We start from the raw sequence: 20969 nt of genomic DNA on the forward strand, positions 1-20969 counted from the left end.
TCATGCCCTTACGTTTAAGATCAAATCATTAATATATACCATAAAAAGCAAATGTCCTAGTGCTGAGCCCTGTGGAACCACACTGGGAACAGCCTTACAGTTGCAAAAACATCTGTCAGCCAATACCCTTGTTCCCTGCCATTGAGCCAAATCTGGGAACTGAATATCCAAGGGTGTTTGCTATTTAGGAAGGACAGGCAAAAGGGAAAAGGAGGTAGGATAGTGCACTAATTTCATCCTTAACTAACAACACCACCCTCCCTCCTTTTCCCTTTTGCCTGACCTTCCTAAATAGCAAACACCCTTGGATGTTCAATTCCCAGATTTGGCTCAGTGGCATAGAATGTGATAGAAGGGACAACTAGCAAAGAGCCATCCTCCTGACTTACTACCAATTCTATGTGCTTTAATTTTGCACACTGACCTATTGTGTGGGACTTTATCAAATCATAGAATCCCTACAGTGCAGAAGGAGGCCGTTTGGCCCATCGAACCTGCACTGACCTCAATTCCACCCAGGCCCTATTCCTGTAACCCCCCTCTGTTTACCCTGCAAATCCCCCGACACATGGAATTAGCAGTTAGATACTGGAATAGATTGAGACTTGGTTATCAGGCAGGGAATGAGAGAGCAGGAATAAATGGGTAGTTTTTGAAGTGGCAGGAGGTGCTTGCTGGGGTCCCACAAGGATCGGTGTTTGGGCCCCAGTTACAATATACATCAGTGATTTGGATGAGCAAACCAAATGAATATTTCCAAGTTTTCTAATGATACAAAACTTGGTGGAAATGACAGTAGTGAGGATGTTAAGAGGCTTCAGGATGATTTAAAGCGAGTGGGCAAATCATAACAGATGCAGTATAACTTCGGACAGTAAAACAGAATGGCAGAATATTATTTAAAAGATGATAGATTGGGAAATGTTTGAAGTTGATTTATTGGTGTCACAAGTAGGCTAATGTTAACACTAATGAAGTTACTGTGAAAATCCTCCAGCTGCCACACTCCGGCACCTGTTCTGGTACACGGAGGGAGAATTTAGCATGGCCAATGCACCTAACCAGTATGTCTTTCAGACTGTGGGAGGAAACCGGATCACCTGGAAGAAACCCACACAGAAACGGTAAGAACATGCAAACTCCGCACAGACATTGTCCCTAGCTGAGGATTGAACCCTGGTCCCATTGATGTACAAAGGGACCTGGGTGTCCTTGTATACCAGTTACTGAAAATAAGCATGCAGGTACGGCAAGCAATTAGGAAGACAAGTGGTATATTGGCCTTTATTGTAAGGAACTTGAATACAAGAGAAAGGATGTCATATTGCAGCTGTACAGGGCCTTGGTGAGATCACACCTGGAATATCGTGTGCAATTTTGGTCTCCTTATCTAAGAAAGCCATAGAGGGAGTGCAGCCAAGATTCATCAGGATGGTTCATGGGATGGCAGACTTATTGTATGAGTAGAGATTGGTTCAACTGGGCCTGTATTCACTAGAGTTTAGAAGAATAAGAGGGGATATAAATATGTAATTCTGACAGGGTTGGACAGAGTGGATGCAGGGATGTTGCTCCCTCTGGCAGGGGGTGGGAGGGTTGTCTAGAACAAAGGTTCACAGTCTCAGAATTTAGGATAGGTACTTAAGACTGAAATAAGGAGAAACTTCTTCATTTAGAGGGTATGGAACATGTGGAATTCTCTACCACAGAAGGCTGTGAAGACCAAGTAACTGAATATATTTAAGAAGAAAATAGATAAAGGGGTATGAGGAGAGTGAACAGTTATGGTGTTCAAGTAGAGGATTAAATGGTGGAGAGAACACGAAAGGCCAGATTTCTGCTCCTGCTCCTATTTCCTATGTCTTCTGCAAGCTAATTTTGTATCCAGCTTGCTGCATTTTCCTGGGCTTTATGTTTTCTTAACCAGTATGCCATGTAGGACCTTGTTAAAGCCTTGCTGAAATCCATGTAGACCACATGAGTTGTACTACCCTCATTAAACCTCCTTGTTACCTCCTCAAAAAATTCAATGAAGTTAATCTTTGCTTAATAAATCCAAGCTGTTTGTCCTTGATTACTCTGCCACTCAAAGTGACAGTTTATCCTGTCATTCTAATAATTTGCGTACGACCAAAGTTAGACTGACTGGTCCATAATTATTAGGTCTATCTCTCACTCCGTTTTTAGTCAAATGTACAATGTTAGCAAACCTCTGGCACCAAAACTGCATCCAGAGAGGATAGGGAAATAATGGCCTGCTATTTCCTCCCTGACTTCTTTTAAAACTATGGGATAGATTTTATCCAACTCAGGTATTACTTTCAAGGATGCTAATTTCCTTTATACTTCTTCTCTCCCTCTGCTTATCACATTCAATATTTCATACTCCATCTTCTTAACAACAATGTCTGCATCAGCCCTCTCTTTCGTGAAGATAGACTCAAAGTATTCATTAAGAACAATTCCCATACCCACCTCTATACATTGGTTATCTTTTTGGTTTTTTTGGGGCCCTACTCTTTTGTAAATTAAATTGAAAGAAGTATCAGTATATTGCTGCATCACCTGAAAAGTGTGTTTAGACCTTGGATATTGAGAAGAGACAAGGTAAATGGACAAGTGTTACACCTGTGATTGCATGGGAGGATGTTGTGGGAAGGGGATAAGATGTTGGGGGTGAAAGAGCAGTGGACTAGGATGTTCTGGGGGAACGGCCCCTTCAGAATGCTGACAGGGGATTGGAAGATGTATTTGGTAGTGGCATCTTTCTAGAGTTGGCAGAAATGAGGAGGATGTACATGGAGACTGGTGGGATGGAAAATGAGAATCAGGGAAACCCTATTATTCTCAGAGGGAGGGGACAGGGTGAGGGCAGAAGTATGTGAAATGTATCAGACATGTTTGAGGGGCCTGTCGATCAAAGTGAGGGGGGAAATCCTTGTTCGAGGAAAAAGGAAGTTAGGTTGGAAACACCTTTGTGGAAGATAGCATCATCAGAATAGGTTCGAGGGAGATTAAGAAACTGGGAGAATGCAATAGAGTATTACAGAAAATAGTGTGTGTAGTCAAAATAGCAGTGGGAATCAGTGGGCATGTAATGAATATTAGTAGACAGTTTACCCCAGAAATGGAAACAGCAAAGTCAAAGAAGGGAAATGTTAATGTTGGACCATGTGCAGATGAGAACAAGTTGGAAATTGAAAGCAAATTTAGTAACTTTTTCCACTTCTGGATGACAGCAGGAGTAGCACCAATGCATCATCAATGTCCTGGAGAAAGTTGCACAAAGGAATTTGATAAGACTAGAGCAAGGAACATTCTACATACTCTAAAAATACTGACACATCTAAGACCTAGACAGTTGCCATAGCCACACCTTTTACTTAGAGGAAGAATAAATTATTCAATGAGAGAACAAGTTCAGCCTGGCGGAGGAGGGTGATGCTGGATAGGGACTGTTCAGGCCTCTGTCCAAGAAGCAGAAAACTCTCAGACTATTCTGCTGGGGGATAGAGGTGTGGAGGGATTAGACAGTCCATAGTGAAGAGAAGACAGTTATTACCAGGAATTTGGAAATTTTTGAAATAATGTTGGAGGTCATTAGAATCACAAAGTTAGGTGAGAAGAGACTGGAGAAGGAGAAGAAAAATAGGGTCAAGACAGGAAGAAATAATTTGAGTGAGTCAGGAACAGGCTGAAGTGATGGGTCTACCAGGACAGTTCTGTTTGTGGATTTTGGGAAGAAAGTAAAAGTTCATTTATTAGTGTCACAGGTAGGCTTACATTAACACTGCAATGAAGTTACTGTGAGAATCCCCTGGTCGCCACACTTCGCCTGTTTGGGTATACTGAGGGAGAATTTAGCATGGCCAGTGCACCTAATCAGCATGTCCTTCAGACTGTGGGAGGAAACCAGAGCACCCGCAGGAAACCCACACAGGCATAGGGAAAACGTGCAAACTCCACACAGAGGGTGACCCAAGCCAGGAATCGAACCCAGGTCCCTGGCGCTGTCAGACATCAGGGCTAACCATTCTGCCACTGTGCCACTGTTCAAGGCTGGGGGATTATAAAGTGGGCAGCTGTGGAGGAAAGATCTGCAGAGGAGACATAGTCAGTGATTGTCCTGGGAACGGTGGCTTGATGTTCGGTGGTGGGTCATGGTCCCTGGATGGTAGGAAGAAATGTCTGAGAGCTGGCACTCAGCCTCTTCAAGGCAGACGTCAGTAATCTGACACCAACAGCACGGCTCTTGTCAGCAGGTTTGATAGAGTCAGGATTAGACCTGAGAGAACAGAACAGTAAATTCAAGGGACAGATTAGACTGCAGGAAGGGAGCAGTGAAATTAAGAAGGCCAATGTCTCAATGAAAAGATCACGAGCAAGTAAGGCCAGAGGAAGGGTGGGAGGGAACTTATAAGTGATAGGCGAAACCATCTATTGAGCCGAGGGAGGACTCCTGCCAAAGAAGAAGACCACACAGGTGAGAGTAATGGCAGAAGAATTCCATGTTGTACAAATCTAAGATTAATTGAGGTGCGAGTATTAGGGGTTAAAACTGAGTCCTTTGCTGAACGCAGATTTTTCAGAATTAGAGGGGGGAGGTCAGTGTATAGTGAATACACAACAAGAATTAGAATTAGAGAAGAGATGCGATCAAAGGAAGAAGGAGGAATAATCCAAAGGGCTCAAGTAACCATGATTTGCTGCGAGTTGGAACAGATGCAACTGAGTTTTAGATGACCTGAAATTTACGGGGAGTGCAAAATGGGAGGCTGACGAGGAGTGCATTGGAATAGTCAAGTCTAGAGGTAACAACAATGTGAAGAAGAATGAAGAACAAAGAAAATTACAGCACAGGAACAGGCCTTTCAGCCCTCTAAGCCTGCACCGATCATGCTGTCCAACTGAACTAAAACCCTTTATCCTTCCGGGGACCATATCCCTCTATTCCCATCCTATTCGTGTATTTGTCAAGACATCCTTAAAAGTCATCGTATCTGCTTCCACTACCTCCCCCTGGCAGCAAGTTCCAGGCACCCACCACCCTCTGTGTAAAAAAAACTTGCCTTGTACATTTCCTTTTAACCCTTGAAGGTTTCAGCAGCAATCTCCACACACTTTCAATAACCTCTGTCAGTGGCTACTAATGAGGTGCATTAGAGCAGCCCAGGTATGCCCAGCCTTTTTCCACCTTGGCATTTCATAATGATGACACATTGGAAATGTGGCATCAATATAAGTGTTCAAATAATAGCTAGTTAGAGATAATATAAATGTAAGCCAATCTGTTTAAATATTGTGTATGGCATTGTGACAAACTTCACTTCCTTTGAATCACAATTTTGCATGTCAATATTTAACATTTGTCATGAACTCTGAATTTTACAAGACACCTATGTTTTCAAATATATCTTTAACTCAAAGTAAAACAGAATTGCAGGTAAACGTAGTTGGAGACATGTCCGCATGATCCAGTTGCCATGACCAGAGAACTAAAATAGAAACCCATGAAAGTATTGGGTACCAATTTTAACACCTTTGCACAGTATCTTAGAGAAAAAAGGACAGCTGCTGTTTGAAATGCAAAGGCAAAGAAACTACTGTTGTGGAGAAGTAGGAGAAATATTTTATGCTGACAATTATACAGGATACTTGTGAGAGTTCAATTTCTGTTGAAAAGGAAGGAAAGAGAATAAGGCTGTTGAAGGGGAGTCACCTAGGTGTGCCTTACTAGTGATAATTGGATCCGGAAAACTCAAATATGGAGTGGAACAGTTATCAAAGGACATTCTGGAAATTTCAACCCAGCATGGGGGAGAAAAGTGAACCTGCTGGAGATCTGAGAGTAACTGTGGGACAGTTCCTGCAATACTAGCTATTTGCCAGAAGTAGGGGGCACAGCAAAAGGATTTCATGAGACATATCTCAGTTGCATTGGTTAGTTAATGTGAAAATATCTTTTCTTTCATTTAATGTATGAGTGGCCTGTCAAAGAACACTCATTTATGTTTATTTTGGTTTGTTAGAGTAAAAGTCTTAAAATATGAAATCATACTCTTGGGTTCTGTCAGTTGCTGGGAGGAATAATTTATCTTTCTTAAAATGATCGGTCTCTATGGGGATCGTAGCATGTTGAAACTGTCTTGTCAACTACAGTGGTAGAAGCCTCTGTAACACACCAACATTTCCATCCCCTATCCCAGGCAAGGGGGAAACAATGTCTGCACTATTTTCAGCCCACTAAGGTTTTCCCTTTAACAAGAGGAGGGGCAGTACAGTTAAACTAACAAGCAGGGTGCTGTGATGCCCTTCCTGGAAGTTTTTCAAAAAATATTAAAATTGCATAATTTCATATTTGATATTTTGTTGGGGTTTTCTTTCTCTTGAATACTGTTTCTATGTGATCTCCCATACTGCTGGTGTGACTTGAGCAGACGATGGACGAAAACTTGTTTCTCTAGGGTTTACGTTAATCTCTTGCATTGAGTGTAGCTGAGTGTGGGTTCACAGCTTCCCTCTAGCACATCTTCCAAAATGGCAATTCTTGTGAGCTTTGTTGTACTGAGATTATCCAATAATAGTCAAGAACATGAATCCTACCCTAATTTACCTTGTCAGCCCATGGAAATTATAATTACCACCTCAATTAAAATCAGTAATGCCCAAGAGTAATTGAACCTTGCTCAACACTACCAAGGCTGCATGGCTGTAAGACCTCATTGTAACTATGGTCCAAACATGGACGAAAGAGCTGAATTGTAGTTGTGAGGTGAGAGTATTTACTCTTGTCATCAAAGTAGCATTTTACCTAGCCTGGCATGAAGGAGCCCTGACAAATTGAAGTCATTGGAAATTGGCAGGTGGGGTAAACTCACTGTTGCTTGGAGTCACCTCTACACCGAGGAAGACAGTTGTGGTTGTTGGAGGCCAATTGTGTAGCCTCAAGACATTGTTGCAGGAAGTCCTCCAGGTAATGTCTCAGACCCAATTATCTCCAGCTGCTTCAGAATTACCTTCCCTCTACCATTAGGTAATGTGTTTGCTGTGTTCAGTACCATTTTCAACTCCTTAGATACTGAAGCAATCTCTGCCCATGTGCAGGAAGACAACATTCAAGTTTGGGTCTGATAAGTGGCAAAACATTCGCTTTCTACAAGTGCCAAACAGTAACCTTTTCCAACAAGAGATCCAATCTGGCCATCTTCTCTTGAGTTCAGTGATATAACCATCACTGAAAACCCCATCCTTAAGAACCGACAGGTTACGATTGACATGGACTGCAACAGTTTAGCAGACAGCTCACCACTGTCTTTTCAAAAGCAATTAAGGATGTGTAATAAATGCTGGCATTGCTCACGATGCTGATGTTTCCTGAATGAAGTAGAAAACCCGTAGTACGTTTGTGAACAGATACCAGTTCAGGAACTTTTGATTTAATTCTTAATGGTTAGTGGATCTTCTCAGGATTCTGCATTCATTTATAATTATTGCACTTTTCATAAGGAATGAATAGAAAAGCATTCCTTGGATACATTACAAAGTAGAATTTCCAGAATAATCAGAGGAGATGACGTGGGCGACCAAGGAATTAGTGTGCACAGGAAGGATGCATTTTATTCTAAAATAAAGTTAGTAGGCCTGCTACCTTTAAGACTTAAAAGAAAACTAATTGATTCAATTAAATAAATTTTATTTATGCAAATTCAAGAGAGAAATTGCAACTCAGAATAACTAAAAACTTCTAAGGACAAAGTGAAATGTTTGAAAATGAGCTTTATTAGAAGGGTCTGCATTGTCTACAAAGTGAAATACTGTAAACTTGTCTTTTGATGCTTAACCCCAAAAATTAACAGTAAGAACCTGATCTTAAGATATTCCCAAGATTGCAGGCTTTAACCTGCTTCAAACGAGCAAACCAAAAAGATGAATTCCAAAACTCAATTTCAACCTATTCAAACCAACTTACATCTTATAAGTAAGAAGGCACCACCAACTAGCCATAAATGTTTGCATTGGCATGTGACCCATCCTTTTGCTATCTTTATTGATTCAGCTTGTTTGCCTCCTGTCTTGTTAAACCTGGCGTCTTCAGATTCAAAACATAATGTCTCATTTTGAGTCAAAAAAAGCACAAATTTTCTCACCGTCGATTTAATCCAAGGGGAAGTGACTGAGAATTATACGGCCTGGTTTTACAAATGTTTGCTCCTAACAATTTTATTTGCATTAAACTTGTGCCAATCCCTGGCCATAATGCCCCAATATGTTTCCAATGGGCAAGATTCCTCATTAAACACTGCATTCATGCATTCAACCCTGTAGAGTGTTGATTGCCTCTTTTTTGCATGGAGTGAGTTTTCTCTGAACATTGAGGAGCCCCCACATAATGGAAATGCAAGGACTCTTCACGAAAAACAGTTTCAAAACAACGTATTTCACAGGTTAAAGGCAGGCAACTTTTTCTTTGATATACCCAAATGATCCTAATACCTACATTCACATATCTACCCTATTTGACCAAAATTGTCCTCCCATCAACATCCAGAATTCATGGGTCGGGGACATTGTTATCAGATGCTCAGACGTCCTCACTCTCCATCCATAGAAGATCCTGTGTAGTCTGTATGATAGGACATGGCTAGCTACTGTTCACAACTACAAGGTCGAAAGACCATCAGCTATCTTTTACCACTGTGTGTAATTTTTTAAAATGTATTCGTGGGATATGGACATCACTGGCTGGCCAGCATTTATTGCCAATCCCTACTTGCCCTTGGAGGCCAGTTGAGAGTCAACCACATTGCTGTGGTTCTGGAGTCACATGTAGGCCAGACCGGGTAAGGACAGCAGATTTCCTTCCCAAAGAAAAGGGAACCAAAAGGATTTTTCTGACAGTTGGCTCATGGTCAACAGTAGATTCTTAATTCCAGTTTTTTTTTATTGAATTCAGATTCCACCATCTGCCACAGCAGGATTCGAACCTGCGTCCCCAGGACATTATCTGAGTTTCTGGATTAATAATCTAGCGATTATACCATTAGGCCATTGCTTCCCCATCATTCAAGAATGATTTCTGGAAGAATGTAAAGGTAAAATCTTGAGCACTAGGAAATACATGTAGAATAGGTAGTTCTATGATAGAATACACTATCAGGATCTCCCAATGTAATCATCTTCAGCTATTTTGTTTTACACTTAGCATTTGAACCTGTAATTCATATGGACAATTAATGGACAGGCATTAAATCTTAAAGCACATATGGACAAAATCTGAGGTGCAGCCCACCTCCATGTTAACTGCTCCACTTTGCCCATTGAATATCACATTAGATTCTTTCTGATCTTCACTTTCCAGTGAACTACTATTACTATACCTTCCCCTCCTATTCCCAGTTCTAGGTACCCAATTGTCATGTTGATGAGAATTGGGAGAAATGCAAGACTAAACTGTGATAACTCTCATGAGGTCCATGAAGAATTACTATTATTCTTGCTGTGGGACCCATTGAGTATGCATTCCCCTGGTAACAGGCCAGGAACTCATTACCTACACCTTTTATAAGGCAGGCCCCAGACTATGTTGACTGAACTGCAGTATCAGTCAGGGACTAGTAAGTGTACACCAAGGTAGTGGTTTCAATTTGCATTCTGCAATAAATTATATACTCCTCCTGTCAGGCTTCCTGAGTCGTTACATTGGTGATGAGGAACAGGAATTTTCTTTCAATGAACCCGGTAAAATCATGATAAGGAGATATTGAAAATTCCGCTGTTTGGGAAACTGGAATCTTATGATGCAGGTATGAAAGATTGGCCCCAGTACTCTGAAAAAGATTAAATATTTCTTCGCGGCAAATGGGATAGAAGGGACAACTGGCAAAAAGCCAACCTCCTGACTGCTTGTGGGGCTCCGATTTTCAGCATCATAAAACGTTTAACCTACCTGGCAGCCCTAGATTCAAAATCTTTTGACTAATTGATAAATGTGATATCAGACCATTATGATTCTAAATATTGCAAAACTACAGGTTTAACACAGCAAATAGACCGCCTGGGGAACCAATCACTGAATTATTAATGAGATTGTGAAAATTGGGGGAACACTGAGTACAGGTCACCACTTCCAGAGATGTTAAGGGATCATTTAGTATGTAGAATTAATAACATTGCGACCCAAAGGAAGATACTGAATTAACTCTGGACCTGAAGAAAGCCATAGAACTGGCTTTCCCATGAAAACGCAGAAAAAGGGGCCCAGGAGCTTCAGGGTACCATTCTCAGCCTTGGGCGACTCCCTTACCAAGTCCCCAGGGGATAACACTCATGTCTTCCATTTGCTGTAAGAAAGGGCAATTGGAGTTGGAGGCCATGAGATTCCAGATCCAGACGGGAATTCTCCCCGTAATACAGTAAGGAGTGAACACATCCGCACTCCACTTGTCATCGTAGCGTCTGCCCTAGACAAAGCTACCAAAATAGGCAAAATAAGTACCACCAAGGCCAAAGGGCATTTGTAAAGCCCTCAGAATAGGGCTTTACAAGTAGACCAACCTAAGAATGAGGAGTTGATGCAGCTAAATTGCATTGCCTCACCCAAGGTGTCTCCAATCAAGACTAAAATCCATGTAAATGACCAGCGCTGGACATGAAGGTAGACACACGAGCCGCTTTACCAGGTACTCAGAGTCGGTGCAGACTTAATGGGCTGAATGACCTTTTCTGTACTGTAGGAATTCCATTCCATTAATCTTGCCTCTAAGCCTGCACGTATCAAGGCTAGATTGGCCACATACACTGTGGAGCCCTTGCATATTGTTGGCACCACTGTAATCCCAGTTACACAGGGGCTACAGTCCAAATCTCCCTACCAGTGGTGCAAGAACCAGGGCCCAGCCTTTTGAGAAGTGACTGGCAACAGAAAATCTACCTGGATTGGCAACAGATCTTTAAAATGGCAATTTATACAATGCTTTTGGGAAGTATCCCAAAGTGTTCCAAGAAGCCTCAGGAAAATTAGGGGTGGTAGGGTCAAGATCCATGCGGACCCAGAGGCCGGACCTAAATACTTCAAAGCACAACCAGTTCCCTATGCCCTATATACCAATGGCTGAATTGGAATATCCAGAAGAACTTGGCATTACATACTCAGTATAATTTGCTGAACAGGCTGCACCAGTAGTCCCAGTTTTAAAACCTGGCAATTCAGTCCATTTCTTTGGGGATTATAAATTGATGATCAACAGAGCCTCCCATTTAGACAGATACTCTTTGCCATGCATAGAATATTGGTATGTAAAAACTGGCTGGGGGTCATGTTTTCTATATTAGACATGAGCCATACCTACCTTCACCTGGAGCTTGAGGTGTCATCCAGATAGTATGTCGTCATAAATACTCACAAAAGACTTTGAGTTTGCCCCTTGGAATGTCTTCATATTGCACCATTTATCAAAGGGTGATGGAGAATACCTTTCAAGGGGTGCCCGGAGTGGTATTCTATCTGGATGACATTTTAATCTCGGCTACTACAGAAGAACGTTTGGAGGAAGTCTGGTGGCTTTTTTCTGATGCTGACATCTGATTTAAAAAGGGAAAAATGTGTGCTCCAGGTCTGCACTGTAGGAATTCTAGCTTGTAGGTAACATATCTTGCATTCCACTGGCCATGTGTACGCATAGTCCCGTCACTCAGCCAGCTGTGTGCAGGCACGGTTCTCAGACCCCATCTTCATGCCAGCCATGCACAAGCGCTGTCCCCAGGTTCCATCACCCCACCAGCTGTGCACAGGCACAATTCGCAGGCCGAGGGCAAGATGGTGGCCAGGCAGCAGCAGGAGGAAGAGGACGATGACTACATGTTGGACACTTTTATCAATTTATAGCAAGATTCCAAACCAGGGCTGGTGTTGGTCAGAAGAGTGAAAAAAGAAATCCTGAGGAAAGATCACGCATTGGAAATAATCCTGGAAAACAAGCAGAAGAGCAAAAAGGAAGAAGAGAAGAAAAGACATGAGACCATGTTACAGAGCTCATTGGGAAGTGAAAAAAAGGGATTTGTGTTACTTCAGAAAATGGGGTATAAGGAAGGTTGTGGTCTTGGAAAAAGTGGAAATGGAATGTCGAACCTATTCCACTACAGATCAAGATGGGACATGGTGGAATTGGCCATGAGGCTGCCGACAAATGGGAAGCTGATGAAACGACGGAACAGCGCAAATGAATGTCACAAGTGAAAAAACGAGCAGGGGAATTAGCCCTTAATAAATATAGACTGCAGGTCAGACAAAAAAAGGATCAACGTCAGATTGAAGGAGATCCAAGGAACAGCCAGCTTACCTGTCAACAGCTAAACACACAGAAGGGTGCAGCTGTCCCACAAGAAACATAGTATATGTTGTCCACTCCTGTTAAAAATGATGAACGTAGGTGGAAGAAGAATCAAGCGAATGGGATTATAAAACAGTTGCCACAACTGAAGAAAAGCTGCTGAATTTGACCGGCTATCGCAGAAGCAAATTCTTCTACTGTGTCTGGTGTGTGATTTCTTACCAAGGCGAGGACTTATCTGATAACTGTCCTGGGTATTTTGCTGCCAACCACGGCTGACTGACCCAAGCTCAGTGCAGAACAGAGCCAGTCTGCTGTAACTGGAACAGACCGAATGCAAACCAATTTGCAAAGTCCAGTTGGCAATTTGAAGCCAAATGCTGGTTGTGGCATAGTGCGTTATGGCTTGTATTCGGAAGATATCAGATGCCACTTCTACAGTGACCATGGCCATTTATCATCTTTGCGAGCTTCTTGACTGACAGGCAACTGTTCACATAAAATATTCGCACTTCCATCACTTAATTTTGAAAGTATCTGTATATTTATTGAGCTGATTTAAGTGTGGCTTTGTTTGCCTGAAAACAACTCATGGCACAGTGGTTAGCACTGCTACCACACACCGCTGGGGACCCAGGTTCAATTCTGGCCTCGGGTCACTGTCTATGTGAAGTTTGCGCTTTCTCCGTGTCTGCCTGGGTTTCCTAAGGGTGTTCCAGTTTTCTCCCACAGTCCAAAGATGTGTGGGTTAGGTTGATTGACCATGCTAAATTGACCATACTGTCAAGGGATTGACAGGGTAAATGCATGGGGTGCGGGAATAGGGCCTGGGTGGGATTGTGGTTGGTGCAGACTCAATGGCCTGAATGGCCTCCTTCTGCACTGTAGGGATTCAATAGGTTACAGAGTTGACAAGGTTGGATTACACCTTGGCGAAAAGAAGATGAAAGCCACGAAATGGGTTCTAACTCCAAGAATCACAACAGAGCCGAAGTCTTTCCTAGTCTCTCAAATTAATATGGGAAATTCACACTGAATTTGGCTGGTACCCCTCCACGTATAGTTTTTTTAAAAATCAAAAATGGTTGTGGTAAATGCCACAAGCGAGTGCCTTTGCAAATATCAAACAACAATTGCTATCAGCAAATATACTAGCCCATTATGACCCCACGACCACTCATTGTAACCTATGACGTCTTCCCCTCTGTGATTGGAGAGGTATTCATCTCATCATTGAGATGATGGCACAGAAGGTCCAATCATGTATGCAGGATGAACCCTGGCAGATGCAGTGAAGTATGCCCAGATTGAAGAAGGAGGTTTGGCCATGATGTTTGCAATGATAAAGTTCCATTAGAATGTCTACAGTTGGCATTTCACCATAGTAACCGATCACAAACCTCTGTGGGCCACTTCAAGGAAGACAAAGTGATTCCTCCCATCACATCAGCCTGGATTCAGTGCTGGATACTGCTATTAGGTGCCTATGAATATACTTTTGAAACCCGTCCAGGGAGACATATAACCAACTTGAGTTGCCTGCCACTATCCACTAGCCTACCTTCTCCTCCAAAGATGGATGAAGTTATCATGACTCTGAACTTCAAGGACACTCTGCCAGTACCTGCCAAGCAAATCCAAGCATGGGTCCAAAGGGACCCTGTGTTGGTGAAACTACATCACATTGTCCTAAGTGGTGGACCACAATGGCATCCTACGGAGGATTTGAAACCTTATCTCCTAAATATCAGGAGATGAGTATAGAAGAATGCATCACCTTGTGGGAGCCCGAGTGGTTGTCCTGCATCCAGGCCAGTGACCGATACTTCAAGAATTGCACAATGGTCATCCAAGAATTTCTAAAATGAAAATGCTCGCATGGAACTATGTCTGGTGGCCTGGCTTAGACAGTGATATGGAAAACCTAGTCAAGTGGTGCAAAACTTGGCTGGAAAACCAAAAGGCCCCACCAGCAACCTCATAACATCCTGATGTTAAACACTGAGTGCAAATACATGCAGATGTTGCAGAGCCATTTACAGGTTCCATGTTTTTAATTCTCATTGACACCTATTCAAAATGAAACAAAGTACACCGGATGGCCTGTACCATCTCTAACAATACCATAGCTAAACTCTGTTAATCGTTTAATACACGTGGTATACCCAAGGTCTTCATGACACATAACGGGACCCTGTTCACCAGCAGGGAGTTTCACATCTTCATGAGTACAAAGTAAGACACATCCACACACCATCCCAACACCCGTTCTCAAATGGCCTGGCTGAGTGAGCAGTCCAGACATGCAAAAGTGGCATGAAGGAAAAACCACAGGTTCTCTGGAAAAAAAATCTCAAGTTTCCTTCATAACTATAGGACTGTGCCACGTACGAAGACAGGAATAGCTGTGGCAGAGCTGTTGATGAGCCGATGCTTCAGACTAGGCTTAGCATGGCGTTCCCAAAATTGGATGGTAACTTTGAGCTAAAACAAGAAGCCCAGAAAAGGGGCCATGACAATTGAGACCAGTTAGAAACTTCAAACCAGGAGATACAGTCCACATGAGGAACTTCAACAACAGATCTCTGTGGATTCCAGGAGTTATTCTTGAGAAAACAGGACCAGTGTCTTATAAAGTAAAAACCAGGTAAAAGACCTTAAGCTCGTACATCACCTCCATTAGAGAGAATTCTCCGCAAAGGCAACTGTGTCTACGGACACACCACCGTCTGCGTACTTTACACCAGCCTGTGCATGGGAAGCCCCACCCTCTAAAAACTCTGACTTGCACATAGAGACAGAGGTGATGGACACCCAGTCAAACGTTGCCACCAAGGATGAGCTCCCATGTAGCGGCTCTTTAATGCTCTTCATAGAAGAGTCATTCACCTATCCATTACACGCCCCAAACAGACCATACAAGCAACGAAAATGAGGCCACTGACAAAGAGACAGAGAAGACTCTATCATCATGGGAAACCTTTGGACTCGGTGGGGGTGGGGGAAATGTGGTTTATAACCCCCCACAAGATCCATGGGGAATCACTGATTGATGTTTGTGTAGGGCTCGGTGAGTATGAGTTCCCTGGGTAGCAGGCAATGGTCAGCTGGAACTTCTTACCAAATGTCTTATAAGGCAGGCAGGACTGGGCCCGCTGAATTGTTGTGTGAACACCACAGTGGTGGTTTTACTTTGCATTCTGTAATAAACTATGTTCCTTTTCAGTCGAGCTTTCTGAATCATTACATTTCACAAAAATCAGTTCCGCATCAATTCAATCTGCACAGCAATGATATTGCACTGTCCCTCCCTTCAATAATGCCACTCATGTGCAGTCCTTTATACGTGAATCACTTAAATGTAATTGATCAGAGTGGTCAGCTAATGGCCTGTGTTCTGACATATTTCATCATCGTTAATTCCATTTTACCACAACATTCCTTACAAATCGCCAAGGCCCATGTTGATTCACCGACACATTGTCTCATAACGTCTTCTCCCTTTCTACTTGCACTCAACACTTTTCTCCAATCATTTCAATGGATTTCTTTGTCCAAGAAGAGAAACTTTATTATCTCGAACTGAATCAGGGCACTAATTATTTTCAGTTTTTTTTGTGGAGGTGGTGAGATTTCAAACTTGAAGCACCTTCTCAAATGTCACACAATAGGACATAGAGGGAAGCATAATGAGGATTAACTATCCGTTCTCAGATGGACAACTATGGAAGTGGCGTGGGCAAAATATAAAGGGATGCATTGAAAAAGGGAATGAAGAACAAGCTGAAGCAACAAACCAAAGTAAAATTCACCTTAGCTGTGCTGTGCAGTGAGTCTATGTTTATGCATGCATTTCACTTTTGAATTGGCTCAAGTACAGTCAAAAACTTTAGAAGGCCATCATTTAACCTGAATAACCATAAGATTACATCTCAGAGTTACAATGTCAAATTGTGTTATAGAGATATCAGCATAGAGTACTTGCATCATGCCAATGTTTCTGGAAAAATGTAACACAGAATGCATAACGTGCACGGATAGGCCTCAGACACTTTGTATCAGTTGACTAGCTGATCATGTTGAGCGGATCAAACAAAAGTTAATTGAAAGAAAAAAGTGAGTGGAAGAGAAATTGAGAAATAGCAACTAGCTGAATAACCTGCAAGTTTGCCAGAGCCTATAACTCTAAATACCAAAGCTGGGACATACATGAAGCTATTTAAAGTTTGTACAGATTGTGAAAATGCATTTTAAGATGTAATAATAGTTCTTTCCTAATCTGTAATGATTTCAACGACCTACCACCACATTTTATCCATATCTCTGCTGTACTCTGCACTTGTGATTTCTTAGCACAAGCAACTGAGAAAAACCTGAATGGTTCAGCATGGAACCAACTATATTGGTCAGTAAGTTTCCAGACAGCCTGAATGTTTTAAAGCATGCATGCCTGTTTCAGGGTCTGGATATAGTTGCCCTCCAGATTAATGATTCAAAATGTGGGAGGCAAGCAAGTGAAGCTGGGTTACTTAGCTAACGAATGGGTTGTGCAAAGGTGGAAAATTGGTTTTAGACACAGCAAGCAATGATTCCTTGATCATTGTAACAAGGAATAACTAATGAGGGATAGGAGCAGAATGAGATAAAAAGGTACAAGAACAAAATGTTAGCAGCAGCAAGAGTTGAGTCACCATGCTCCAAACAGGGTAGCTGTGTTAATGAAGCTCTATTCTAAACATGCACTGAGAGACACTAACCATTTGCTATACTGCAAATAAATTAACCCTCTGAGCCCTTTATAAACCTTCTAAACGGTGTGAAAAATGACCAGGTTGGTACATCTTTGTTCATAGAATGCTAAAAAATATCTTGTCCTTCATCTTTTGCAATATTCATAGTATAAATTTGATAAAAGTTTTTTTTAATATCCTTTAAGGTATACAACAGATGCCTGGATGCTGAAAGCTCAGTTCTCAAAGGGTTAATGAACCATGGCTTCTTGGATAGATAAGACATAAGCTATTTCACCCATAAATAATGTACAAGCTCCTTGTTCAGGGCTTTCTATATCGGTTCTTTGGCGTTTCTCCACATCCGGTGACATCACAGGATGAAAGAGATGGGTTTTTCCCAGCAGTGATAGTTCCCAGCAAAGCAGGAAGCTCATGGGTGATGATACGCTCGATTTTCTCCAGCAGACATCCTCCCATGTATGAGCACTGTGCTGACAGCAATTTGAAAGTGTTAATAGAATTAATGCCAAAGAAATCTTTATAGACATTAGGATTGGGCAGATCAAACTTGCTGACGTTGGTTTTAGCCAGAATGGATTTAAAGATGTAGAATTTGTCTGGTTCATCCAATATTTCATTGAAGACTAGCTCAGGATCACTGAAGAAGGTCATTTTTTCCTTAAAAGTCTGCAAATATCGGTCCACAAGAAGGGCGTGAATGCGCACACGTATGGCATGCTGGCGGATGAAAGCAATTTTGTTCTCCAGTCTATTCTCAATGACTTGGTTGAGATCCTCCAGCAGGGAGACCTCCTCTTTCAAGAATAGGTTTTGGTTTGTATCAGGTTGGTACTCATACGGCCAAAAGGAACTAACGTAGACCCTTGGTGGTTCTGTGACATTAATTAAAGGTGCCAGGCTCCAGAAGAGAGCCCCATAGACTCGCATCAGTTCCTGAGTGGCCACATTGTCGGCTTTGTTCAGAATTATTCGAATTTGAGACTCGCGACCCTTCAGCTGACGGAAGAGCATCTCCAATTCCAATCCAACATCCAATTTAGTGGGGTCAAACACAACAAATATGAGATCGGCTCGGTCAATAAACCATTGGCAAACATCATTGAAGGGATAACCTATGAAAAGATAGAAGAAAATAGAAATTTGCTATTTTATTCCATATTGGAAAAATCAGATTAGAACATAAGAACTTAAGAAATAGGAGCAGGAGTAAGCCATCTAGCCCTTCGAGCCTGCCCCGCCATTCAATAAGATCATGGCTGATCTGTCGTGGCTCAGTTCCACATTCCCGCCCTCTTCCCCATAACCCTTAATCCCCTCGCTTATCAAAAACCCATCAACCCGCGTCTTAAAAATATTTAGCGAGGCAGCCTCCACCACCTCAACGGGCAGAGAATTCCAGAGATTCACCACCCTTTGAGTGAAGAAGTTCCTCCTCAACTCCGTTCTAAACCGCCCCCCCTTTATCTTGAGGCTGTGCCCCCTAGTCCTACTGTCCTTTCTGAGCGGGAAGAGTCTCTCCACCTCTATCCTATCCATCCCATTCATCATCTTATCTGTCTCAATGAGATCTCCCCTCATTCTTCTAAACTCTAACAAGTACAAGCCTAGTTTATTCAGCCTCCCCTCATAGCTCAACCCCCTCAACTCCAGTATCAGCCTAGTAAACCTCCTCTGCACTCCCTCCAAGGCCAAAATATCCTTGCGTAAGTGCGGCGACCAAAACTGCACACAGTACTCCAGCTGCGGCCTCACCAATGCCCTATACTTTTATATTCAATCCCCCTCGCTATGAAGGCCAGCATCCCATTCACCTTCCTGACCACCTGCTGCACCTGCAGGCTGGGTTTTTGCGACTCATGCACAAGGACCCCGAGGTCCCTCTGCACCATCGCCTGCTGCAGTTTTTCGCCCCGTAAGTAATAGTCCTTCCTACCATTATTCCTACCAAAGTGGACCACCTCGCACTTGCCAACATTAAATTCCATTTGCCAGTTCCTGGCCCATTCGCCCAGCCTATCTAGATCCTTCTGCAGACTCTCCACACCCTCTGCGCAATTTGCCGTTCCACCAATCTTGGTGTCATCAGCAAATTTCGACACCCTACACTCGGTTTCCTCCTCCAGATCATCTATATAAATGGTAAATAGCTGAGGCCCCAGCACCAACCCCTGGGGCACTCCACTAGTCACCAACCGCCAATCCGAATAGCACCCATTAACCCCCACTCTCTGCCTCCTATTTGACAACCAATCCTCTTTCCACGCTAACACCCTACCCCCAACTCCATGCCCCCTTACCTTCTGCAATAACCTCTTGTGAGGTACCTTGTCAAACGCCTTCTGATCTAGAATTGTGATCGCCTGTGATCTAGAATTGAATGAAGGGGATCGATTGCTCATACACCCAACTATTTTTAGTGAACTGAATTAAAAATACACTCCTCCCTTTTCACATCATGTTCCAAATCCCTTCATGTCATGTGCCTTCTGATCACGTCTAACCTTAAGTTCCATATCAAGCCTCTTATTCTTGCAGCTGGGACTTAATGTGCTTTCCCTACTCCACACCTCTGCCCTACTTCCTACCTGTGTACCTGTTGGGCTGAGCTCCAGCACTTAATTGCTGTTGTTTTTCCTCTCAGTGCAATACATTAGAATTATTTCCAACACAAGGGCACTACATTGATGCCAGACTTTTGTTGTATAAGCTTTTTTAAAGTAAACGTGGCAACTGAAAGTGGCAACGCAGGTGGAGAAGGTAGTCAAGAAGACATATGGCATGCTTGCCTTCATCGGCCAGGGCATTGAGCTTAAAAACTGGCAAGTCATGTTGCAGCTTTATAGAATCTTAGTTAAGCCACACGTGGAATATAGTGTTCAATTCTGATTGCCACACTACCAGAAGGACGTGGAGGCTTTGGAGAGGGTACAGAAAAGATTTACTAGGATGTTGTGTGGTATGGAGTGCAATAGCTATGAGGAGAGGTTGGAAAAACTTGGTTTGTTCGCACAGGAACAACAGAGGTTGAGGGGTGACCTGATAGAAGTGTACAAGATTATGAGGGGCATGGACAGAGTGGATAGTTAGGAGCTTTTTCCCAGGTTGGGAGAATCAATTACTAGGGACTACAGGTTTAAGGGTCAGTGGCAAGGTTTAAAGGAGATGTACAAGGCAAGTTTTTATTTACACAGACGGTGGGGAATGCCTGGAATTTGCTGCCGGGGAGATAGTGGAAGCAGATACGATCGTGACATTTAAGGGGTATCCTGACAAATGCCTGAATAGAACGGGAATAGAGGGATACGGTCCCCAGAAGGGTAGAGGGTTTTGGTTCAGTGCAGCAGGCTTGGGGGGACCGAAGGGATGTTCTTGTGCTGTAATTTTCTTTTGGTTTTTTCCAAGTTAGTAAACACCCAAAGTAGACTTTCTAACAAAGTTAAAATATCTGAATGATATTCTTGCAGTTTTACATTTTAACTCCATGTGTTTTTGTCTCGAATATATTGTGATCGTTATTGTCCTGTATCTATTAATAATCTGGGCACTTCCCTCTAAATCATTAACTCACCTACTGGAAACACATGGGGGTCTCCACGAGTTCCCAACCTGCGCTTCATTTTAACTGTAGTTATTTTGTTGTGAGACTTCTTACTTCATTTTGACTGCCAGCCCTCACTAAAAGTCCCCCAGTGTGGAATCAGCCCTACTGTGTAGCCAATATAGCTTATCTGGTCCTTGTACGTCTTTATAACCATGGGTAGAAGAATCTAAAAGTTTTCTTGCTGTCATTTTTCCATCTCAACCTGCATCATCGCGGTTTTCCGTTCATTACTGTCCTACTCAGTAACGCTGTTACTTTTAAGTGTCATGTCCGCATTCCGTTCCC

The 20969-nt window shown here is 42.6% G+C and overlaps 1 protein-coding gene and 1 pseudogene across 3 annotated transcripts in view; one reads left to right on the forward strand and one right to left on the reverse strand.

Moving 5' to 3' along the window:
* The first annotated feature begins 7734 nt into the window (after positions 1–7734).
* LOC145355000 (G patch domain-containing protein 11 pseudogene) lies at positions 7735–14313 on the forward strand (annotated as a pseudogene).
* A 2927-nt stretch (positions 14314–17240) lies between these two features.
* srlb (sarcalumenin b) overlaps positions 17241–20969 on the reverse strand; it is a 52880-nt gene continuing 49151 nt past the window's right edge. For all 3 annotated transcript variants that reach the window (XM_080206739.1, XM_080206738.1, XM_080206740.1), the window contains one exon: positions 17241–18195. In XM_080206739.1, the coding sequence (XP_080062865.1) occupies positions 17384–18195 (812 nt within the window). In that variant the 3' untranslated portion in view covers positions 17241–17383. The remainder of the gene's footprint in view (positions 18196–20969) is intronic.

The sequence above is a fragment of the Carcharhinus amblyrhynchos genome, chromosome 18 (assembly GCF_965287045.1).
Source record: "Carcharhinus amblyrhynchos chromosome 18, sCarAmb.v2.hapA, whole genome shotgun sequence".
NCBI lineage: Eukaryota > Metazoa > Chordata > Chondrichthyes > Carcharhiniformes > Carcharhinidae > Carcharhinus > Carcharhinus amblyrhynchos.